This window comes from Oncorhynchus mykiss, chromosome 21 (genome assembly GCF_057628025.1).
Source record: "Oncorhynchus mykiss isolate SJ-2025 chromosome 21, ASM5762802v1, whole genome shotgun sequence".
NCBI lineage: Eukaryota > Metazoa > Chordata > Actinopteri > Salmoniformes > Salmonidae > Oncorhynchus > Oncorhynchus mykiss.
Window position 1 is genome coordinate 56,557,849 of NC_143042.1, and position 26,578 is coordinate 56,584,426.

The 26,578-nt window shown below is 43.1% G+C and overlaps 1 protein-coding gene across 4 annotated transcripts; it reads right to left on the reverse strand.

The window, feature by feature from the left end:
* Positions 1–958: 958 nt before the first annotated feature.
* Positions 959–26,372, reverse strand: tlr2 (toll-like receptor 2). 4 transcript variants are annotated; one of them, XM_090214942.1, is made up of 17 exons: positions 26,237–26,335; positions 24,167–24,218; positions 19,674–20,012; positions 17,077–17,222; positions 15,065–15,187; positions 12,628–12,892; positions 11,997–12,057; positions 9,392–9,459; positions 7,565–7,651; positions 7,176–7,361; positions 5,622–5,902; positions 4,493–4,594; positions 4,217–4,340; positions 3,464–3,815; positions 3,183–3,279; positions 1,499–1,583; positions 959–1,192 (listed from the first exon to the last, which is right to left on the reverse strand). In XM_090214942.1, the coding sequence occupies exons 3-17, from the start codon at positions 19,974–19,976 to the stop codon at positions 1,052–1,054; spliced, it is 2,421 nt and encodes an 806-aa protein (XP_090071068.1). In that variant the 5' UTR covers positions 19,977–20,012; positions 24,167–24,218; positions 26,237–26,335; the 3' UTR covers positions 959–1,051. The 4 variants fall into 4 exon arrangements, with proteins under 4 accessions (XP_090071068.1, XP_090071069.1, XP_036814257.2 ...); XM_090214943.1 differs by lacking the exon at positions 24,167–24,218 and having other exon boundaries at positions 19,674–19,977; positions 26,237–26,372; XM_036958362.2 differs by lacking the exon at positions 24,167–24,218 and having other exon boundaries at positions 26,237–26,368.
* Positions 26,373–26,578: the final 206 nt, after the last annotated feature.

The following is a 26,578-nucleotide window of genomic DNA, read 5'->3' on the forward strand; positions in this document are numbered from 1 at the left end:
GAATAAGGATAAGCAACCCACCCACCCAACCAATCAGTTAACCAACCCTGTACCCATCCACCCACCCAGCCAACCAATCAGTTAACCAATCCTCTACCCACCCACCCACCCAGCCAACCAATCAGTTAACCAACCCTCTACCCACCCACCCACCCAGCCAACCAATCAGTTAACCAACTCTCTACCCACCCACCCACCCAGCCAATCAGTTAACCAACTCTCTACCCACCCACCCACCCAGCCAATCAGTTAACCAACCCTCTACCCACACACCCAGCCAATTAAATAACCAAACCACTACTCACCCACCCATCCAATCAGTTAACCAACCCTCTACCCACCCACCCACCCAGCCAACCAATCAGTTAACCAACCCTCTACCACCCACCCACCCAACCAATCAGTTAACCAACCCTCTACCCACCCACCCACCCAGCCAACCAATCAGTTAACCAACTCTCTACCCACCCACCCACCCAGCCAATCAGTTAACCAACCCTTTACCCACCCACCCAGCCAATTAAATAACCAAACCACTACCCACCCACCCATCCAATCAGTTAACCAACCCTCTACCCACCCACCCACCCAGCCAACCAATCAGTTAACCAACTCTCTACCCACCCACCCACCCACCCAGCCAATCAGTTAACCAACCCTCTACCCACCCACCCACCCAGCCAATTAAATAACCAAACCACTACCCACCCACCCACCCAGCCAATCAGTTAACCAACCCTCTACCCACCCACCCAGCCAATTAAATAACAAAACCACTACCCACCCACCCAGCTAACCAACCCTCTACCCACCCACCCAGCCAATTAAATAACCAAACCACTACCCAGCCTATCAATTAACCAACCCACCCAACTAATAAATGAACCAGCCCATCAACCAACCAATTCACCCAACCAATCAATTAATCAACCCACCCAAACAACCCAACCAACCAAACATTTAACCAACTCATCAATCTTTACTGTCGGCAGAAAATATAATAATTCTGAGAATATTTCTGGAATTCCAGACTACCCGGAACCCGGTTGGATCACAGCTCATCTCCGCCCCTCACGGCCAGACGGAGGTTGTTCCAGAATTCTGCCCTCCTCTCGTCCTCCTGCGGCCACTCCAGGTAGGTACGGGAGCTCATCAACTTGCGGAGCTTGCAGAAGCGTTTGGGAACGTCGTCCTTGGGATGTTCACACACAAACACACACCATGTTGATACACACACAGAGAGAGACACACACACACACAGAGATACACACATTTGATCATCCTTGAAGATGGGATGAGTTAACACAAGGGTTGTCTCCCAAATGACACCCTATTCCCTATATAGTGCACTACTTTTGACCAGAGATCTGCGGGTCTCCCTAAGGGCCCTGGTCTAAAGTAGTGCCCTATATAGGGAATAGGGTTCCATAGGGCCCTGGTCTAAAGTAGTGCACTATATAGTGAATAGGGTGCCATTTGATGTGCAGCTCCTCCCTACCTTGGAGATGGGTTCCAGAAGCACCAGGACGGCCGCCTCTGAGTCCCCGTCAAACAGACGGAAGTGGGAAAAGTCCAACTCGTACCTGGAACAACAATATTATTGTGTTAAAACTATTAACTCCACTCTGAGCTCCACTATTAACTCCACTCTGAGCTGCACTATTAACTCCACTCTGAGCTCCAGTCTGAACTCCACTGTTAACTCCACTATTAACTCCACTATTAACTCCACTCTGAACTCCACTATTAACTCCACTATTAACTCCACTATTAACTCCACTCTGAGCTCCACTCTGAGCTCCACTATTAACTCCACTCTGAGCTCCACTATTAACTCCACTATTAACTCCACTCTGAGCTCCTCTATTAACTCCACTCTGAGCTCCACTATTAACTGCACTATTAACTCCACTATTAATTCCACTATTAACTCCACTCTGAACTCCACTCTGAACTCTACTATTAACTTCATTATTAACTCCACTATTAACTCGACTCTGAGCTCCACTATTAACTCCACTCTGAGCTCCACTCTGAGCTCCACTATTAACTCCACTATTAACTCCACTCTGAGCTCCACTCTGAGCTCCACTCTGAACTCCACTCTGAACTCCACTATTCACTCTGAGCTCCACTCTAAACTCCACTCTGAGCTCCACTCTAAACTCCACTCTAAGCTCCACTATAAACTCCACTCTGAGCTCCACTAATAACTCCACTCTAAGCTCCACTCTAAGCTCCACTCTGAGCTCCACTATAAACTCCACTCTGAGCTCCACTATTAGTTCCACTAATAACTCCACTCTGAGATGCACTCTGAACTTCACTGTTAACTCCACTTTGATTCTCCACTCTGAGCTCCACACTGAACTCCACTAATAGCTCCACTCTGAACTCCACTATTAACTCCACTCTGAGCTCCACTCTAAGCTCCACTCTGAGCTCCACTATAAACTCCACTCTGAGCTCCACTATAAACTCCACTCTGAGCTCCACTATTAGTTCCACTAATAACTCCACTCTGAGATGCACTCTGAACTTCACTGTTAACTCCACTTTGATTCTCCACTCTGAGCTCCACTCTGAGCTCCACACTGAACTCCACTAATAGCTCCACTCTGAACTCCACTATTAACTCCACTCTGAGCTCCACTCTGAGCTCCACTAATAACCCCACTCTGAGCTCCACTCTGAACTCCACTATTAACTCCATTAATAGCTCCACTCTGAGCTCCACTAATAACTCCACTTTGAGCTCCACTCTGAGCTACACTATTAACTCTACTATTAACTCCTCTATTAACTCCTCTATTAACTCCACTATTAACTCCACTATTAACTCCACTATTAACTCAACTATTAACTACACTATTAACTACACTATTAACTCCTCTATTAACTCCTCTATTAACTCCACTCTAAGCTCCACTCTAAGTTCCACTCTGAGCTCCACTATTAATTCCACTATCTGTTTGGGGTTTTAGGCTGGGTTTCTGTATAGCACTTTGTGACATCAGCTGATGTAAGAAGGGCTTTATAAATACATTTGATTGATTGATTGATTGAGCGTGAGCCTGAAATGATGCTTAGATGTTGTTCTTTAATGAATGAATGTTGAGCAGCTGAAATACTTTAACCGTCCATTCTGCGTAGTAGTGAGACAGGGCAGAATGAAACCGTACCGGCACCACTCAGAATGGACGAAGTGTTCTGACAGGACGAAGAGGGTGCGTCGACTGCGTTCCATTGCATGGATAATGTTGTCGATGATCCAGTGGCCTAAAGAAATACATTTAACAAAATGCATTCAATTTAAACCTCCTTTCAAAGAATCCTAACGAGACGGTTCAACAAGTCCAAACAAATATAAAAGCAAGGCATGAAAACATGAACAAGCTAGCTAAGCTAGGTAAGAAGAGTGGGAAGAACCTTGGGAATAAGTCATGGGATTAAATCAATCAACCTGGCAGGAAGTCTCTCTTGTGGAGGCAGAGGGTGAGCGGAGGCTGGGAATCCTCCAGCTCTGGAACCAGGAATTCTTCGACCCACTCTGCGTCTTGCTCGCTGTACGACACGAACGCGTCATAGCAGAGGAGGTAGGCATTCCCTGCGGCATCCCGGCGCTTCTGGTTCCCGGAATTCCGTTTGGCTTTAAGCCACGCCCACATCATCCTCACGTACCACACGGCGTGAATCTTCCAGAGCAGAATTACAAACAGGATTCCGGAAGCGAGCATGCAGCCGCAGAGTGAGGACACGAGGAGGATGCGGTGGCATTGGAACGGTGAGAGCTGGACGCGGTCTACCCTCTGGCCCTGTAAATAAAATAGTATTTATTATATGCACGGGATTAGGGTTGCAAAAATCCGGGTACATTCCCACAATTCTGAGGATTCCCAGATTTCCTGCTTTATTCCAACCTGATTCCGGATATCTTCAAGCCCGGGATTTCTGGAAAACCTGGGACTTTTTCTGAAAGTTACACGATTTTTGCAACCCTACACAGGATATAGCGAAGTATACACAGTACTGAGAAATACAAACTCTCCTCACAGTATATTTGATGATAAAAATAGTAAAAAAAATATAAGATAAACGTACAAATAAGCGTGCAGTGAAGAGAATAAGAATAAAATAGGTAACGATAATAATACAAATGTAAAAAATGGTACTAATAGTGATAAATAATAGTAAATATAGTAAATATTTAAATGACCTGCAGGGGCAGCGGTGAGTCACAAAGGTAGTTATCCCATCTGTCTGTTAGCTCAACACTGCCCTCTACTGCTCCACCCCACCTCCAGACCATGAAGTTGACAAACTCACAGGAACACACAAACCTGAAAAAGAAGAAGAAGAAGTAAGGATGGGAATTATGGCCTGCAGGGATCATTGATTTTTTTTAGAATCGATAGAGACTAATCAATACAAAAATCAAAGGCAGGACCCTATTACCTACATAGGGCACTAGTACTTTTGAGCACCCACAGACCTGTTCTGACCGGCCTGCAGTGCTCGGAGCCTCCTGTAGAGTTGGAGGTCCAAAGGCCCAAACATGTTGAGAGTGTTGCTCTGGATCAGGAGGACCTCCAGGCTGTGAGGGGGGGGGGGGGGACACAAACAAATGTTATTTTCTCGATTGTTGACTCCAACTAAATGCCCTTTCATTTATTTACGCAGTAGGATAACAGTTGAGCTATGAGTTGAGCTAAGACTTGGGTCGGACAAAGCATCTCAGAATAGGAGAGATGCTTTACATGCTGATCAGACCGTTCTCCCGTGTGCGTCCGCGTGCGTCATTTGTCCAGGGATATAAACATTGGGTTGTTTATTTTACCTGAAATGCACAAGGTCCTCGACTCCGACAATTAATCCACAGATAAAAGGGTAAACTGAGTTTGTTTCTAGTAATCTCTCCTCCTTCAGGCTTCTTCTTCTTCTGTGGACTTTACATGGCGGTTGGTAACCAACTTTAAGGTGCATTACCACCACCAACTGGACTGTAGTGTGGACCTGAGTCCGCCTTTCAATCACCCACGTGGGTATACGCTCCTAAAAACCAATGTGGAGATGTGGGACTTGCAGCGCATCAAGTGTCACAAATAAAGCCAAGTTCTATAAATAAAACCAAGTTCTATACCTGGCTACGCAGACGCTCGTTGACGCACGCGATCAGTGTTGATGCAATGATTGAATAACACGTGTGTGTACGTTTATTATGCTACGCGAGCGGAGTGGTCAGCACGTCAGGATCAGTTTGCATATAGATCAAACTGATTAATAAGATTACAAGGACACGGGGAACCTGATCCTAGATCTGCACTCTCGCACTGTTACTCTGAGATGCTTGATACATACGGGCTCATCGCCTTCATTTATTTATGCAAGACGAGAAGAGTTGAGCGAAGAGTTGAGCTAAGAGTGTAGCTAAGATATAAAATCTATTATTTATGTACATATTTCCCAAAAATATATGGGGGATTGGAGATGACGCAGACAAGTACATTGATAGAAGCTATAATCTATCTGCTATATTAAAACTGATCGACCCCCCCCCCCCCCCAATTTGTTTTAAATGTAAAAAAATAAAATAAGAGTTGAGCACATCTCTTTCTCTCTACCTAGGGAACAACCATCCAGGGGGAAGACTCATCAGCTTGTTCCCAGAGAGGTGCAGCTCCCTCAGGGCCGGGAGAGCTACACTATGGAAGGCTGTCAGGTCGTTATGTCCCAGATCCAGGATCTCCAGGGTCGGGGGTAGACAGGGGGTGACCCTCCGTAGCTTAGCCCTCGAGAGGTTGAGGTGAGTCAGTATCTGTGGCCAGGAGCAGGTGGGAGGCATGGAGGTGTAGGCGTTCTGACTGATGTCCAGGTGGACTAGTTTGTCCAGACGGGTGACGAGCTGGGTCATTTTGAAATTAAAAGAGAGAATATGTGTTATTATGAATAAAATTGAAATTAAAAGAGAGAATATGTGCTATTATGAATAATTCGACCTAGTACTTATTTAGCATTTCTCTGAAAATTGAAAGACTTAAAAGAGAAGGATGCTTATTTGACCAAAAAATGTAAACGATTATTAATTGTTATTAATGGGCTTTCTTCAGTCCTCTTCTCGAGGTTAAAAACAATACGATGTCAAACATGAGAGATAGAAGCAGTACAAGTTAATTGCAAAACTGATATAAAAGGTGTCGCCTGGCTAGAAGTCTTAACCAGATTACATTACCTAGGCTGTGCTTCAAAGTAGTGAGTAGGGTGCCATTTGGGATGTAGTCTCAGTACACCGTTGGCTAATGAGAGACAGGGAGTTGTTGCACCCTATTCCCTATATAGTGCACTACTTTAGACCAGAGCCCTATTCCCTATATAGTGCACTACTTTAGACCAGAGCCCTATTCCCTATATAGTGCACTACTTTTGACCAGAACCCTATTCCCTATATAGTGCACTACTTTAGTCCAGGGCCCTATTCCCTATATAGTGCACTACTTTTGACCAGAACCCTATTCCCTATATAGTGCACTACTTTTGATCAGAGCCCTATTCCCTATATAGTGCACTACTTTAGACCAGAGCCCTATTCCCTATATAGTGCACTACTTTAGACCAGAGCCCTATTCCCTATATAGTGCACTACTTTTGACCAGAACCCTATTCCCTATATAGTGCACTACTTTTGATCAGAGCCCTATTCCCTATATAGTGCACTACTTTAGACCAGAGCCCTATTCCCTATATAGTGCACTACTTTAGACCAGAACCCTATTCCCTATATAGTGCACTACTTTAGACCAGAGCCCTATAGAACCCTATTCCCTATATAGTGCACTACTTTAGACCAGAGCCCTATTCCCTATATAGTGCACTACTTTAGACCAGAGCCCTATTCCCTATATAGTGCACTACTTTAGACCAGAGCCCTATTCCCTATATAGTGCACTACTATAGACCAGAGCCCTATTCCCTATATAGTGCACTACTTTTGACCAGAACCCTATTCCCTATATAGTGCACTACTTTTGATCAGAGCCCTATTCCCTATATAGTGCACTACTTTAGACCAGAGCCCTATTCCCTATATAGTGCACTACTTTAGACCAGAGCCATGTGGACAGTCAATTAAAATAAATAAAGTGCATTGTTATAGGGAATAGGGTGCAACAGTTACACACTTTGCTGATGAGGGAAATGGACTTCAGGGCATTGTCGCTGACGTTGATAACTCTGAGATTCCTCAGGATCCCAATCCCGTGACACAGAGATTCCGTCAGGGTCAGGTCGGTCAGTAGGTTACCACTCAGGTCCAGGTACACCATTTGGGTCAACAGGAGAGAGGTCAGACACGGCATCACATACACCTGGAGGAGAGACACATTTGTTTCACTGGTTTGTTAATGATCACAGTGTGATTCGGTAATTTTTCAACGACATTACGTCTGTAATTCCCCTTTGACCAATCAGATTGCTTGGCTGGAACAATAACAATAATAATAAATAGTGTACATACTATTCAGTAAGAAGTATTTCATTATTTGTAAAACAAATTATAAAACATGTTTACCTTACAGTTAATGATAGAGATCTGTCTGAGGTTTTTCAGTAGAAACCCCACAGGCAGGAAGGAAGTGAACTTATAGACATTCATGACCTGATAACAAAGCATAAAAAAATAAAACATGTAAAGTTTTGGTCCCATGTTTCATGAGCTGAAATAAAAGATCCCAGAAATGTTCCATATGCACACAAAAAAAGCTTATTTCTCACAAATGTGTTTTATACCCCTGTTAGTGAGCATTTCTCCTTTGCCAAGATAATCCATCTACCTGACACGTGTGGCATATCAAGAAGCTGATTAAACAGCATGATCATTACACATGTGCACCTTGTGCTGGGGACAATAAAATGCCACTCTAAAATGTGCAGTTTTGTCACACAACACCATGCTGACTGCAGGAATGTCCACCGGAGCTGTTGCCAGATAATTTAATGTTCATTTCTCTACCATAAGCCACCTCCAACGTAATTGTAGAGAATTTGGCAGTACGTCCAACCGGCCTCACAACCGCAGACCACGTGTACAGCTACTCTTCCTGGGGTTTATTATGGATCCCCATTAGTTCCTGCCAAGGCAGCAGCTACTCTTCCTGGGTTTTATTATGGATCCCCATTAGTTCCACGCCAACCCAGAACCTCCAGATCCGGCTTCTTCACCTCCTTCACCTTCTGAGACAATTGCGTGTTATTGATGACAATTTGAATGATACCGTGACCATGACGAGATCCCAAGGCCCATTGTTATGCCATTCACCCGCTCATGTTTCAGCATGACACAGTCCCATGTCGCAAGGATCTGTACACAATTCCTGGAAGGTGAAAATGTCCCAGTTCTTCCATGGCCTGTATACTCACCAGACATGTCACCTATTGAGCATGTTTGGGATGCTCTGGATCGAGGTGTACAACAGCGTGTTCCAATTTCGTCCAATATCCAGCAACATTCGCACAGCCATTGAAGAGCAGTGGGACAACATTCCACAATCAACAGCCTGATCAACTCCAATCAACAGCCTGATCAACTCCAATCAACAGCCTGATCAACTCCAATCAACAGCCTGATCAACTCCAATCAACAGCCTGATCAACTCCAATCAACAGCCTGATCAACTCCAATCAACAGCCTGATCAACTCCAATCAACAGCCTGATCAACACCAATCAACAGCCTGATCAACTCCAATCAACAGCCTGATTAACTCCAATCAATAGCCTGATCAACACCAATCAACAGCCTGATCAACTCCAATCAACAGCCTGATTAACTCCAATCAACAGCCTGATCAACTCCAATCAACAGCCTGATCAACTCCAATCAACAGCCTGATCAACTCCAATCAACAGCCTGATCAACTCCAATCAACAGCCTGATCAACACCAATCAACAGCCTGATTAACTCCAATCAACAGCCTGATTAACTCCAATCAACAGCCTGATCAACTCTATACAAAGGAAATCTGTCGTGCTGCATGAGGCTAATGGTGGTCACACCAGATACTGACTGGTTTTCTGAACCATGCCCCTACCTTTTTTAATGATTATTATCTGTGACCCACAGATGCATATTTGTATTCCCAGTCATGTGAAATCCATAGATTTTAATTTATTTATTTCAATTAACTGATTTCCTTATATGAATTGTAAATCTTTGAAACTGTTGCATGTTGTGTTTATATATTTTTGTTCAGTGTAATAATAATGGATTTTATTTACATAGCACACTTTCAAATACTTATGTACATCTGACATCTGACCAACCAATCGCCTTAGCCGTTATGACAAGAGATCGCAAACCTCTTGGCGAGTGTTGTGTTAAGGTTCTCTACTACCTCACCTCTATGTTTCTGAAGTAGACTGTGTCCAGGTTGTCAAGGTGAGTCCGTCTAGCCGGCGTCCATGAGCCTGCATATGGAAATAGATTTATATCAGGATTCTGCATATGGAAATAGATTTCTATCAGGATTCTGCATATGGAAATAGATTTCTATCAGGATTCTGCATACGGAAATAGATTTATATCAGGATTCTGAATATGGAAATAGATTTCTATCAGGATTCTGCATATGGAAATAGATTTATATCACGATTCTGCATACGGTAATAGATTTATATCAGGATTCTGCATATGGAAATAGATTTATATCAGGATTCTGAATATGGAAATAGATTTCTATCAGGATTCTGCATATGGAAATAGATTTATATCACGATTCTGCATACGGTAATAGATTTATATCAGGATTCTGCATATGGAAATAGATTTCTATCAGGATTCTGAATATGGAAATAGATTTATATCAGGATTCTGCATATGGAAATAGATTTATATCAGGATTCTGAATATGGAAATAGATTTCTATCAGGATTCTGAATATGGAAATAGATTTATATCAGGATTCTGCATATGGAAATAGATTTCTATCAGGATTCTGAATATGGAAATAGATTTATATCAGGATTCTGCATATGGAAATAGATTTATATCAGGATTCTGCATATGGAAATAGATTTATATCAGGATTCTGAATATGGAAATAGATTTATATCAGGATTCTGCATATGGAAATAGATTTATATCAGGATTCTGCATATGGAAATAGATTTATATCAGGATTCTGAATATGGAAATAGATTTATATCAGGATTCTGCATATGGAAATAGATTTATATCAGGATTCTGAATATGGAAATAGATTTATATCAGGATTCTGCATATGGAAATAGATTTATATCAGGATTCTGCATATGGAAATAGATTTATATCAGGATTCTGAATATGGAAATAGATTTATATCAGGATTCTGCATATGGAAATAGATTTATATCAGGATTCTGCATATGGAAATAGATTTATATCAGGATTCTGCATATGGAAATAGATTTATATCAGGATTCTGCATATGGAAATAGATTTATATCAGGATTCTGCATATGGAAATATATTTATATCAGGATTCTGAATATGGAAATAGATTTATATCAGGATTCTGCATATGGAAATAGATTTATATCAGGATTCTGCATATGGAAATAGATTTATATCAGGTTTCTGCATATGGAAATAGATTTATATCAGGATTCTGCATATGGAAATAGATTTATATCAGGATTCTGCATATGGAAATAGATTTCTATCAGGATTCTGCATATGGAAATAGATTTATATCAGGATTCTGCATATGGAAATAGATTTATATCAGGATTCTGCATATGGAAATAGATTTATATCAGGATTCTGAATATGGAAATAGATTTCTATCAGGATTCTGCATATGGAAATAGATTTATATCAGGATTCTGCATATGGAAATAGATTTATATCAGGATTCTGCATATGGAAATAGATTTATATCAGGATTCTGCATATGGAAATAGATTTATATCAGGATTCTGCATATGGAAATAGATTTATATCAGGATTCTGCATATGGAAATAGATTTATATCAGGATTCTGCATATGGAAATAGATTTATATCAGGATTCTGAATATGGAAATAGATTTCTATCAGGATTCTGCATATGGAAATAGATTTATATCAGGATTCTGCATATGGAAATAGATTTATATCAGGATTCTGCATATGGAAATAGATTTCTATCAGGATTCTGCATATGGAAATAGATTTATATCAGGATTCTGCATATGGAAATAGATTTATATCAGGATTCTGCATATGGAAATAGATTTATATCAGGATTCTGCATATGGAAATAGATTTATATCAGGATTCTGCATATGGAAATAGATTTCTATCAGGATTCTGCATACGGAAATAGATTTATATCAGGATTCTGAATATGGAAATAGATTTCTATCAGGATTCTGAATATGGAAATAGATTTCTATCAGGATTCTGAATATGGAAATAGATTTATATCAGGATTCTGCATATGGAAATAGATTTCTATCGGGATTCTGAATATGGAAATAGATTTCTATCAGGATTCTGAATATGGAAATAGATTTATATCAGGATTCTGAATATGGAAATAGATTTATATCAGGATTCTGCATATGGAAATAGATTTCTATCGGGATTCTGAATATGGAAATAGATTTCTATCAGGATTCTGAATATGGAAATAGATTTATATCAGGATTCTGCATATGGAAATAGATTTCTATCGGGATTCTGAATATGGAAATAGATTTCTATCAGGATTCTGAATATGGAAATAGATTTCTATCAGGATTCTGCATATGGAAATAGATTTCTATCAGGATTCTGCATATGGAAATAGATTTATATCAGGATTCTGAATATATCAAAATATTATAAATGATGTGTTGTGACAATACTGAATGCAAATTTCAAATATAAATCACAGTCTGTAAATAATAACAATAACAATAATTATTATTATTATCATATTCAATATGTAGAAAGTATTTGGGCGGATTTGAACGCATCAATAGGTAATGTAATTATTTCCATACCTGTACCATGGAACGTTGCGTCCTCTACTCCCAAGAACTCTAGAGAAGCCCCGTCCATAACCTATCCACATGCACACACACACACACACACGCACGTGCACACGCACACACACACGCACGCACACACGCACGTGCAAAGATTTCCCAGCATGCTCTATTATTGCAGGTTGTTTGTTTCAATATCTATGTTTTTGCATGAACATTGATTGATTGATTGATTTAATGAATCTTATACGAATCAACTCCAATCAACAGCCTACGACTTCACACTAAGCAGTGTGTTGATTTGCTGTGTAGGAAAATAGTAATAATATATACATAACAATAGTGACTTTAAGAAGAAATCAACAATTTGAAAAGATAACACTACAGTATAAACACACCAAAGCAAGTAGCAGTCTACAGGATCTTAATTTGATCACCCTTTTGTTGCAGGAATTGTCCTGCACAGTAGGAAATGCAAACTTGTAGTGTATTTGAGGTTTAAAGAGGGCTTCTAAATGCCCATTAATTTTAATCCACACAATAATTAATTCACATTTCTTGTTGCTACTTGATTGTTTTCCTTCTGTGAGAAGCTAGTCAAATTAAGATCCTGCATCTGTACAGCAGGTCAGTGTACATGGCAAACCTCCATGAAGTGAACTATGGCCTCATCCGTCAAGGTTGCGTTCTGGAACATTATGGACCGCACCCGTCTCCGGTTGGTCTCTCTGAACGGTGCGACGGAGGTCTTCTCGGACAGCAGGACGTCAGCGACTACCAGAAAGGTTTCTGAGTAGGAGACGTCATGGATGATAGAGGAGACGAGTGTCGTGTTGTCCTGGAATGGTCCTCGGAGACGCAGGGTCACGACCCCTAGAGGCCAAAGATCACCCAGGCTTCCAGGGTCATACCTAACAATGAGGACCACAATTTAAGTAAGTTACCTGACTTTGTTATGTTGTTTTAATCCATTCATTCACTCATCCTCCCTTCCTTCTTTCCTTCCCTCTTTCCTTCCCTCTTTCCTTCCTTCTTTAATTTATTAATTCATCCATTCATTCTTGCTTTCCTTCGGTTCTTCGTTCTTTCCTCCTTCCTTAGTTCATTTCATTATTTGTTTGTTCGTTCATTTGTCCATCCATCCATTCCTTCCCCATTCCTCCCTTCCTTCCTTCCTTCCCCATTCCTCCCTTCCTTCCTTCCTTCCCCATTCCTTCCCTCCTTCCCCATTCCTTCCTTCCTTCCCCATTCCGTCCTTCCCCATTCCTTCCTTCCTTCCCCATTCCTTCCTTCCTTCCCCATTCCTTCCTTCCTTCCTTCCCTCCCCATTCCTTCCCTCCTTCCCCATTCCTTCCCCATTCCTTCCTTCCTTCCTTCCCCATTCCTTCCTTCCTTCCCCATTCCTTCCCTCCCTCCCCATTCCTTCCCTCCTTCCCCATTCCTTCCTTCCTTCCCCATTCCTTCCTTCCTTCCCCATCCCTTTCCTTCCCCTGTCCTTCCCCATCCATTCCTTCCCCATTCCTTCCCCATTCCTTCCCCATTCCTTCCCCATCCATTCCTTCCTTCCCCATAACTTCCTTCCCTCCTTCCCCATTCCTTCTTTCCTTCCCCATTCCTTCCTTCCCCATTCCTTGCTTCATTCCAATCCTTCCCCATTCCTTCCTTCCTTCCCCATTCCTTCCTTCCCCATAACTTAATTCCCTCCTTCCCCATTCCTTCCTTCCTTCCCCATTCCTTTCTTCCCCATTCCTTCCTAACCCATTCCTTCCTTCCCCATTCCTTCCTTCTTTCCTTCCTTCCCCATTCCTTCCTTCCCCATTCCTTCCTTCTTTACTTCCTTCCCCATTCCTTCCTTTCCCATTCCTTCCTTCCTTCCCCATTCCTTCCTTCCTTCCCCATTCCTTCCCCATCCATTCCTTCCTTCCTTCCCCATTCCTTCCTTCCTTCCCCATTCCTTCCTTCCTTCCTTCCCTCCCCATTCCTTCCTTCCTTCCCCATTCCTTCCTTCCCCATTCCTTCCTTCCTTCCCCATTCCTTCCTTCCTTCCCCATTCCTTCCCTCCTTCCCCATTCCTTCCTTCCTTCCCCATTCCTTCCCCATCCCTTTCCTTCCCCTGTCCTTCCCCATCCCTTTCCTTCCTTCCTTCCCCATTCCTTCCTTCCTTCCCCATTCCTTCCCCATCCATTCCTTCCTTCCTTCCCCATAACTTCCTTCCCTCCTTCCCCATTCCTTCTTTCCTTCCCCATTCCTTGCTTCATTCCAATCCTTCCCCATTCCTTCCTTCCTTCCCCATTTCTTCCTTCCCCATAACTTCATTCCCTCCTTCCCCATTCATTCCTTCCTTCCCCATTCCTTCCTTCCCCATTCCTTCCTACCCCATTCCTTCCTTCCCCATTCCTTCCTTCTTTCCTTCCTTCCCCATTCCTTCCTTCCCCATTCCTTCCTTCCCCATTCCTTCCTTCCCCATTCCTTCCTTCCTTCCCCATTCCTTCCTTCCTTCCCCATGCATTCCTTCCTTCCTTCCCCATTCCTTCCTTCCTTCCCCATTCCTTCCTTCCTTCCCCATTCCATCCTTCCTTCCCCATTCCTTCCCCATCCATTCCTTCCTTCCCCATTCCTTCCCCATCCATTCCTTCCTTCCTTCCCCATAACTTCCTTCCCTCCTTCCCCATTCCTTCTTTCCTTCCCCATTCCTTCCTTCATTCCAATCCTTCCCCATTCCTTCCTTCCTTCCCCATTCCTTCCTTCCCCATAACTTCCTTCCCTCCTTCCCCATTCCTTCCTTCCTTCCCCATTCCTTCCTTCCTTCCCCATTCCTTCCTTCCCTTCCTTCCCCATTCATTCCTTCCTTCTTTCCTTCCTTCCCCATTCCTTCCTTCCCCATTCCTTCCTTCCTTCCCCATTCCTTCCTTCCTTCCCCATTCCTTCCTTCTTTCTTTCCTTCCCCATTCCTTCCTTCCCCATTCCTTCCTTCTTTCCTTCCTTCCTTCCCCATTCCTTCCTTCCTTCCCCATTCCTTCCTTCCTTCCCCATTCCTCCCTTCTTCCCCATTCCTTCCTTCCTTCCTTCCTTCATTCCTTCACCTCTTCAGGTTATTCCCGTAGACCTCCAGCTGGTCCAACTGTCTGACTCCAGCCAGGTCTCCTCTCCTCACCTCCTCCAGAGCAGGGTTCCCAAACCTCAGAAACCTCAGCCTGGTCAGAGACCTGATGATAATAACCATCACCATCGTCATCATCATCAGTAGACTCATCAGTAGTATCATCATCACCATCATCATCATCACTATCATCATCACCAACATCATCACCATCACCACCACCATCCTCACCAACATCATCATCACCGTCATCACCACCAACATCATCACCATCACCACCACCATCCTCACCAACATCATCATCACCACCACCACCACCATCATCACCAACACCATCACCACCACCACCATCACCACCACCACCATCATCACCACAACCATCATCACCACCACCACCACCACCACCATCATCACCACAACCATCATCACCACCACCACCACCACCACCATCATCACCACAACCACCACCACCATCATCACCACAACCATCATCATCACCATCACCATCATCATCACTATTATCATCACCAACCTCATCACCACCACCATCATCACCACCATCATCATCACCACCACCACCACCATCATCATCACCACCACCACCATCATCACCATCATCACCACCATAATCACCACCACCATCATCACCATAATCACCACATCACCATCACCACCATCACCATCATCATCATCACCACCACCATCATCACCACATCACCATAATCACCACCACCATCAAAACCACCATCATCACCACCATCACTACCATCATCATCATCACCACCACATCACCACATCACCATAATCACCACCACCATCAAAACCACCATCATCACCACCATCACTACCATCACCATAATCACCACCACCATCATCATCATCACCACCACCATCATCATCACCACCACCATCATCATCACCACCACCATAACCACCATCATCACCACCACCATCACCACCACCATCACCACCATCATCATCACCACCACCACCATCATCACCACCACCATCATCACCACCACCACCATCACCACCACCACCACCACCATCATCATCACCACCACCACCATCACCACCACCACCATCACCACCACCACCATCATCACCACCACCACCACCATCATCACCACCACCACCATCATCATCACCACCATCATCACCACCACCATCTTCACCATCTTCACCACCACCACCACCACCACCATCATCACCGCCATCATCATCACCACCACCATCACCACCATCTTCACCACCACCACCACCACCATCATCACCACCACCATCATCACCACCAACACCACCATCTTCACCACCACCATCATCACCACCACCATCACCACCAACACCACCATCTTCACCACCACCATCATCACCACCACCACCATCACCATCATCACCACCACCACCATCCTCACCATCATCACCATCATCACCACCACCATCACCATCATCACCACCACCATCATCACCACCACCATCATCATCACCACCATCATCACCACCACCATCATCATCACCACCACCACCATAACCACCATCACCACCACCATCATCACCATCACCATCATCACCACCACCACCATCATCACCACCATCACCACCATCACCACCACCACCACCACCATCATCACCACCACCATCACCATCATCATCATCACCACCATCACCATCATCACCACCACCATCATCACCACCACCATCACCACCATCATCATCACCACCACCATCATCATCACCACCACCACCACCATCACCACCATCACCACCATCATCACCACCATCACCACCACCACCATCACCACCACCACCACCACCACCACCATCACCACCACCACCACCACCACCACCATCAGTAATATTATCATCATCATTCATTCTATTCATAAAAGTAGTCCACTTATATGTCACTTTGGATACAGTCTATTCGCTATGGACCCTGGTCAAAAGTAGTGCACTAGATGTGCCTTCTGGGAACCAGCCTTACAGTTCACATACCTGAAGAGAGACAGCGTCCCTCCAGGGCCGAGGGTCCTGTAACAGCTGCCCAGCAGGTTGAGGTGTTGTAGGGAGAGGAGCTTGGAAAACCAGGCCGGATTCAAAGCAGCCAGCTGGTTATAAGACAAGTCCAGAGACTCCAGGCCCTGCAGCAGTAGGCAGAAACAAGGCTGTTAGGAGGGCAGAGACTCCAGGCCCTGTAGCAGTAGGCAGAAACAAGGCTGTTATGAGAGCAGAGATTCCAGGCCCTGTAGCAGTAGGCAGAAACAAGGCTGTTATGAGGGCAAAAACAAGGCTGTTATGAGGGCAGAGACTCCATGCCCTGTAGCAGTAGGCAGAAACAAGGCTGTTATGAGAGCAGAGATTCCAGGCCCTGTAGCAGTAGGCAGAAGCAAGGCTGTTATGAGGGCGGAGACTCCAGGCCCTGTAGCAGTAGGCAGAAACAAGGCTGTTATGAGGGCAGAAACAAGGCTGTTATGAGGGCAAAAACAAGGCTGTTATGAGGGCAGAGACTCCAGGCCCTGTAGCAGTAGGCAGAAACAAGGCTGTTATGAGGGCGGAGACTCCAGGCACTGTAGCAGTAGGCAGAAACAAGGCTGTTATGAGGGCAGAAACAAGGCTATTATGAGGGCAGAAACAAGGCTGTTATGAGAGCAGAGACTCCAGGCCCTGTAGCAGTAGGCAGAAACAAGGCTGTTATGAGGGCAGAAACAAGGCTGTTATGAGGGCAGAAACAAGGCTGTTATGAGAGCAGAGACTCCAGGCCCTGTAGCAGTAGGCAGAAACAAGGCTGTTATGAGGGCAGAAACAAGGCTGTTATGAGGGCAGAAACAAGGCTGTTATGAGAGCAGAGACTCCAGGCCCTGTAGCAGTAGGCAGAAACAAGGCTGTTATGAGGGCAGAAACAAGGCTGTTATGAGGGCAGAAACAAGACTGTTATGAGAGCAGGGACTCCAGGCCCTGTAGCAGTAGGCAGAAACAAGGCTGTTATGAGGGCAGAAACAAGGCTGTTATGAGGGCAGAGACTCCAGGCCCTGTAGCAGTAGGCAGAAACAAGGCTGTTATGAGAGCAGAGACTCCAGGCCCTGTAGCAGGCAGGATGAATACAGCTAAAACTAAAAGTATGGTATTTGGTTAAAAACATTATTTAACACCTAAACCTCCAATGGAGTTGTCCATAAATTGAGCAAGTTGAGAAAGCTAAACTCCTAGGAGGAACATTGAAGGTCTATTATCATGGTTAAGTCATATTGACAAAGTTGTTGTGAAGATTAGGGAGAGGTGTTTCTGTTATAAAAAATACATTCTGTATGTTTTTAAACATAAAAATAAAAATCAGCTGGTTCAGGCTCTGATCTCGTCTCATCTCTTCTCATCTCGTCTCATCTCGTCTCATCTCTTCTCATCTCTTCTCATCTCGTCTCATCTCGTCTCATCTCTTCTCATCTCTTCTCATCTCGTCTCATCTTGTCTCGTCTCGTCTCGTCTCATCTCGTCTCATCTTGATAACTGTCCAGTAATATGGTCAGGTGCAGCAAAGAAAGATCTAGCAAAACTGCATCTGGTTCCAAACAGAGCAGCACGCCTCACCCTTAAGGGCACATAAAGAACTAACATGAACAACATGGATGCCAGTCTTTCCTGGTTGAGGGTTGACAACAGATTAACTACTTCTCTTCTTGTTTTTATGATAAATATTACTGTGAAAAAAATTCCATAATGTCTGTTTAATCAAATAACATTAAGCTCAGACACCTATACACACCCCACAAGACATGTCACCATGGGTCTCGTCAGACACCCATACATACCCTACATGACATGTCACCAGGGGTCTCTTCAGACACCCATTCACACCCCACAAGACATGTCACCAGGGGTCTCTTCAGACACCCATACATACCCTACATGACATGTCACCAGGGGTCTCTTCACAGTCAAAAACAAATTCATAGCAATGCACAGTTTTATACAGAGCCATGATCGCATGGAACTCCCTTCCATCTCAAGTTATTCAAGCAAACAGCAAAATAACTTTAAAAAAACATCTGGAACAGCAGGGATTGTGACACACACAAGCACACCACACAGACACACTCTAACACACACATTGCCTTCCTTGTGTTTGGTTAATTGTCATGTTTTGTGTTCTTTGTGGACCCCAGGAAAAGTAGCTGCCACTTCTGCAAAAGCTAAGGTCGATCCAAATAAACAAAGAGCTCGATGTTCCCTCTATATAACTCTATGTGTTACCTGCAGTAGGAGTGCCCTCTATATAACTCTATGTGTTACCTGCAGTAGGAGTGCCCTCTCTCTCTCTATATATATATATATATATATATGTGTGTGTTAAATGCAGGAAATTTGATTTATTTTACCTTTATTTAACTAGGCAAGTCAGTTAAAGAACAAATTCTTATTTTCAATGACGACCTAGGAACAGTGAGTTAACTGCCTGTTATGGGGCAGAACGACAGATTTGTACCTTGTCAGCTCGGGGGTTTGAACTTGCAACCTTCCGGTTACTGGTCCAACACTAGGCTACCCTGCCGCCCCACATGCAGGCAATGTGCCGTTTATATAACTCTATGGGTTACCTGCAGAAGGTGGAAGGCCCATTCGTGGATACTCTCGATCCTGTTGCTATGGAGATCAAGGGTTCGTAACCACGTGTACTCTCTCAGATCGTCCTCAGCAACCGAGGTGATGTCGTTGAAGGAGAGGTCGAGGGTTACGACCTCAGTGACGGTTACCGTGGGAACGTGTCGGTAATTCCGGGAGGAGCAGTTGCAGAAGAGACGTTCGTCACATTGATCACACGTTGACCTCTTCTCGACCTCTGGGGTTGAACTTTGACCCTGAGAGAAGAAGAGGAGGACCAGCATGGCCAGAGACCCCATTCTGAAAAAGAAAGGAAAGAGAGAAAAAGAGAGAGACTGAAGGAGAGAGAGAAAGAGAAAGATATAGAGAGATTGTGTAAGAAGATGTCTGTACTTTCCCTCTGACATAACCAACTATGTGGATGAGGATCTATACTCATAGGTGTTAGTGACCTCAATCAAATCAAATCAAACCATCTTAAACCTGATCGTTTCAGACATTTTAAAGTGTGAAATGAACAGCTGAAGTCATTCAGAGTGCGTTCCAAATGACACCATATTCCATAGACAGGCGTAGTGCACTACTTTTGACCAGGGACCATAGGAAAATTCAGACCTGAGTTGCGTGTGCGTACATGTGACTTGTTTCAGGAAACTAGGCGTGTGTCACGTGTCACGTCTTCACAGGAGAGACATTTCAACATAAATATTTTTTAAATCAAAATGTGTTTTTTGGGGGCAGAAATTCTGGAACATGTGAACTTTCATGTGCCTTGATAACAATCGTGTATGCCATCTGTAAATACGAATATAATTGTTAAATTACGAGCCCAGTTGGTTTAGCCACAGAAAAAGGGAAGCAACCTTCCCGCTAGCCATGATTGTCTGAGATAATGAGTGGGCTGGACATGCCAAGAAATGAGTTCGGATTGGTCTGCCATATAGCAGGCTTCTGTCTATTTAAGCTGGTCAGTATGTGTAGGTAATCCTGTCGAACACATCTTTTTAAAGATATCACGTAGTAGAACTGCATAGGTGTTGCTTTCTGGAGGACTGAGTGACAGTCCAACCAGGTAACTGAAACATGGGGAAATGCCAGTTCCCACCAGGTAACTGAAACATGGGGAAATGCCAGTTCCAACCAGGTAACTAACTGAAACATGGGGAAATGCCAGTTCCAACCAGGTAACTGAAACATGGGGAAATGCCAGTTCCCACCAGGTAACTGAAACATGGGGAAATGCCAGTTCCAACCAGGTAACTAACTGAAACATGGGGAAATGCCAGTTCCAACCAGGTAACTGAAACATGGGGAAATGCCAGTTCCCACCAGGTAACTGAAACATGGGGAAATGCCAGTTCCCACCAGGTAACTGAAACATGGGGAAATGCCAGTTCCAACCAGGTAACTAACTGAAACATGGGGAAATGCCAGTTCCAACCAGGTAACTGAAACATGGGGAAATGCCAGTTCCAACCAGGTAACTGAAACATGGGGAAATGCCAGTTCCCTCCAGGTAACTGAAACATGGGGAAATGCCAGTTCCAACCAGGTAACTGAAGCATGGGGAAATGCCAGTTCCAACCAGGTAACTGAAGCATGGGGAAATGCCAGTTCCAACCAGGTAACTGAAACATGGGGAAATGCCAGTTCCAACCAGGTAACTGAAACATGGGGAAATGCCAGTTCCAACCAGGTAACTAACTGAAACATGGGGAAATGCCAGTTCCAACCAGGTAACTAACTGAAACATGGGGAAATGCCAGTTCCAACCAGGTAACTGAAACATGGGGAAATGCCAGTTCCAACCAGGTAACTGAAACGTGGGGAAATGCCAGTTCCAACCAGGTAACTGAAACATGGGGAAATGCCAGTTCCAACCAGGTAACTGAAGCCAGGGGAAATGCCAGTTCCCTCCAGGTAACTGAAGCATGGGGAAATGCCAGTTCCAGCCAGGTAACTGAAACATGGGGAAATGCCAGTTCCAACCAGGTAACTGAAACATGGGGAAATGCCAGTTCCAACCAGGTAACTGAAACATGGGGAAATTCCAGTTCCAACCAGGTAACTGAAACATGGGGAAATGCCAGTTCCCTCCAGGTAACTGAAACATGGGGAAATGCCAGTTCCAACCAGGTAACTGAAACATGGGGAAATGCCAGTTCCAACCAGGTAACTGAAACATGGGGAAATACCAGTTCCAACCAGGTAACTGAAACATGGGGAAATGCCAGTTCCCTCCAGGTAACTGAAACATGGGGAAATGCCAGTTCCAACCAGGTAACTGAAACATGGGGAAATGCCAGTTCCAACCAGGTAACTGAAACATGGGGAAATGCCAGTTCCAACCATGTAACTGAAACATGGGGTAATGCCAGTTCCAACCAGGTAACTGAAACATGGGGAAATGCCAGTTCCAACCAGGTAACTGAAACATGGGGAAATGCCAGTTCCAACCAGGTAACTGAAACATGGGGAAATGCAAGTTCCAACCAGGTAACTGAAGGTAACCATTCTGACCTGTTAATACATGTGAAAGTTATCAAAACACTTAGTTTAGAATATCTACATAAATCCAGCAATTGCATTCTTCTCATATGACTCTGTAGGCTACTGACCTGTTAAACACTTCCTCTGGCATCTCATCCTTCCTCTGTCTGTAGCTATTGAACTCAACCTGCAGTAGGTTTGTTTGTTGTGATTGAGTGGGGAGGAAACAGCTGCGGGCAAGGTTCTGACAAAGGGGTGTGTCTCGGTGGTGGCAAGGACACACCCAAGAAAACACCCCCCAAAAAACCACACCCCCAAGCCAACTCCTGTTTGGTTTCTGTCATGGCCGCCAGAATTTCTTGAGGAGCAAGACAAACAAATGAGGCAAAATCAGCAGTGCGGTTCCCCTTTAAGAGCAGCAGTGCGGTTCCCCTTTAAGAGCAGCAGTGCGGTTCCCCTTTAAGAGCAGCAGTGCGGTTCCCCTTTAAGAGCAGCAGTGCGGTTCCCCTTTAAGAGCAGCAGTGCGGTTCCCCTTTAAGAGCAGCAGTGCGGTTCCCCTTTAAGAGCAGCAGTGCGGTTCCCCTTTAAGAGCAGCATGGCCGATGCTCCAGTTTGAATGATAGATGTTGAAAGAGCTGGTTTGCCGTCCCTCTTTAAGTTTGTCCGTACAAAGCCTTTTATTTTGTGTCTCCCTGTTCGGGTTGCTCAACAGTTATTTTCACTTCCTAATCTAAGTTGGGTTTTCTTTTAGTTTGTTATCAGGCAGATTTAGTGGCTGTTCATGGGGGGGGGGGGGGGGGGGGTGTTTAAGACCCTAATCGAGGGTACCCAGCCAGTACCCAGTCAGTTGGCACCCACTTTCTGAACCCATATTAAAAACTCCACCTGTTTCGTTCTGGTTGTCGGTGGCTCATTTGTTAGTTCCCTTTTCTGTTGAGCGACGATCGTTGGTTGCTTGGTTACGTAACGTCACACATAGTTAAAACAGATTGTATAGTTTTGAACGGAAACTAAGTGTATATCTAAGGAAGCAATGTGGTTTAGATGTGTAAACAGCTTTTCAACAGAAAACATTTGTTCACTAACACTTTATTTGCATAGTCCATCTGTAGATTCTCTACAGACTATCTACTACCCCAAACTACCCCAACTATCTACTACCCCTAACTCTAGCCCTAACCTTAACCTTAACCCTAACCTTAACCTTTATCCTAACCCTTAACTTAACCCTTAACCCTTAACCTTAACCTTAACTTAACCCTTATCCTAACCCTTAACTTAACCCTTAACCCTTATCCTAACCCTTAACTTAACCCTAACCTTAACCCTTATCCTAACCCTTATCCTAACCCTTAACCTTAACTTTAACCCTTATCCTAACCCTTAACTTAACCCTTAACCTTAACCCTAACCTTAACCTTTATCCTAACCCTTAACTTAACCCTTAACCCTTAACCTTAACCTTAACTTAACCCTTAACCCTTATCCTAACCCTTAACTTAACCCTTAACCCTTATCCTAACCCTTATCCTAACCCTTAACCCTTAACCTTAACCCTTATCCTAACCCTTAACCTTAACCTTAGCAAGCAGTTGCTTATCAACAGAGTTTGTTGATAGTAAGACCATCGGTAGATCATAGATGGACTAACGAAATAAAGTGTGACCTGTTTCAGGAAGCTAGTTGTATGTCGCACGTAACTACTTCACTACTTCACAAATTAAACATTTGTGTCAAAATGTGTTTTTGGGCTTAAATGCCTTCTGGAATGTTCATGTGCCTTAATAATAAACTTGTGTTCCATCTGTAAATACTTATACGATTGTTTAAATTACGAGCCTAGTTGGTTTAGCCACGGAAAAAGACAGGAACCTTCCCGCTAGCCATGATTGGCTGAGGTAATGGATGGGCTGGACATGCCGAGAGATGAGTTGGGATTGGTCTGACACGTAGCATGTTTCTATCTATAACATGAGCTGCTCAGTATGTGTAGATCAACCTTGCTGACGCAGCTTTCTTTTGGAAAGATATCCCGTTATATCCATGGAAAACTGAGAAAAACAAAAAAGTGTTGCAATTGTTCTTAACTAACATTGATGCCAATAATTTAACAGTTTCAATCGACCCCAAAAAAAATATCAGTTTGGAAGAAGTTGTGACGGACCCACTTTCCGGAGTGACTCGACACAACGGGTCAAACAAGCTGTAGCTACGGACACAAATCAGAAACAGCACAGGAGGCGTTCCAGTCTGTCGTGAAGTGTTCATCCAAGTAAACGGATTAAAAAGTTTAGCTACATTTTCAGATTATTATACGTTTAAAATGTTTTTATTGCAAGTTAAAGCGTACTGTTAGCTAGCTAGCTAACGTTAACTGGCTGGCTCGCTAGCTAACGTTAACTGGCTGGCTCGCTAGCTAACGCTAACTGGCTGGCTCGCTAACGTTAACTGGCTGGCTGGCTCGCTAGCTAACGCTACGTGAATGATCTGTGTAGTAATATCATTTGTATCTCAGACAGACATTTACATTGCTAGTTATTAGCCTATACGTTAGCTAGCTAACATTGAACATAGTTAGCTTTAGCTTCCTGCAGATTCATACTTCAGCATTTTGTGCGTAATGTTGGCTAGCTATAAAAATGAGTTTTTAACTGTATGGGTTGTAATTATGGTTAATTGTTTAGCTAGTTAGCTAGCATGTTTAAACAAAAGACTCCACTTCGTCAGATGATTACATGACCCATCACGTTAGCCAGGTGTGTCTGGGGGGTGATTATGACCATCTATTGTATTTCAAGAGACAGGTGTACATGTCTAGACAGTAGTGGCCCACCCACTTAGCTAGATGTAGCTGTGTGGGGGGGGGGGGGGGTGGTTATAGAAGTTATTTCTCATGACCCATCAATTTAGACAAGTGTGTCTGGATAAGAATCATCTAATAATTGTTAAATATTTTTATCCGGGCACTTTCTATATTTTATATTGTATTATATTTATATTGTATTATATTTATATTGTACTATATTTATATTGTACTATATTTATATTGTATTATATTTATATTGTATTATATTTATATTGTATTATATTTATATTGTATTATATTTTATATTGTATTATATTTATATTGTATTATATTTATATTGTATTATATTTATATTGTACTATATTTATATTGTATTATATTTATATTGTATTATATTTATATTGTACTATATTTATATTGTATTATATTTATATTGTATTATATTTATATTGTATTATATTTATATTGTATTATATTTTATATTGTATTATATTTATATTGTACTATATTTATATTGTATTATATTTATATTGTATTATATTTATATTGTATTATATTTATATTGTATTATATTTATATTGTATTATATTTATATTGTATTATATGTATATTGTATTATATTTATATTGTACTATATTTATATTGTATTATATTTATATTGTATTATATTTATATTGCTACTTTGCAAATATGCAAGTAACCGTTTGACTGTAATAGGCTTACAGGGGAGACCAGGATCTAATGTTTACAGCTTCTGTGTCCTGTTCATTTGTGACAAATCAACTTCGTTTTTGTAGTGTAGAGACGGTATGTGAACAACAACATGACCTGCACCAACGTCAGATTAGGAGAAAGACCAAGAGATAAAGTGTTATTTTACCTGGTGTTTTTCATTATTGTAGGCTACTACTTTCTCCTCTTTTAGTCTTAATCTTTGTTACAAGTTTATCAACTTTCCAAGCAGAATTTACTTTCCCATTTCTCCTCAACTGTCGTGTCTGATATATACCATTTTCTAGCTCCGAGTCTCTACTTTTATCCAACGTAAAAAACACGATTTCAAATGTTTATGCATCAGACCGAATCGAGCCGATATACAATTTTCTAGCTCTAAGTGTCACAATTTCACATTCTTGCGCTCCATTAGACCGCATCGAGGTGGTCAGTCATATTTGTTATTCTAAAGACATTTTGTGGTTTAAGAGGTTTTCAAATCAAGACAGCAGGTGCAAAACTAGACACAAGCAGATGGATGACTTTTACCTTGACTCTCAGGGTGTTCTGTTTAAAGGTGCTCTGCGTTGAGACCTGATGTAACCAGGAGATGAACAGATAAACATAGGGATAGACAGGATGCTCATGGGCAGGGGACTGTGTGTGTTTATGTAAAACCAGTTATGCAAAAAGTATCACTTCCTACTGTTCCACTGGTGTGTGTGTGTGTGTGTGTGTGTGTGTGTGTGTGTGTGTGTGTGTGTGTGTGTGTGTGTGTGTGTGTGTGTGTGTGTGTGTGTGTGTGTGTGTGTGTGTGTGTGTGTGTGAGAGAGAGAGTGAGAGAGTGCGTGTTTGAGAGTGCGTGTGTGTGTGAAAGAAGAAGTCACTAGA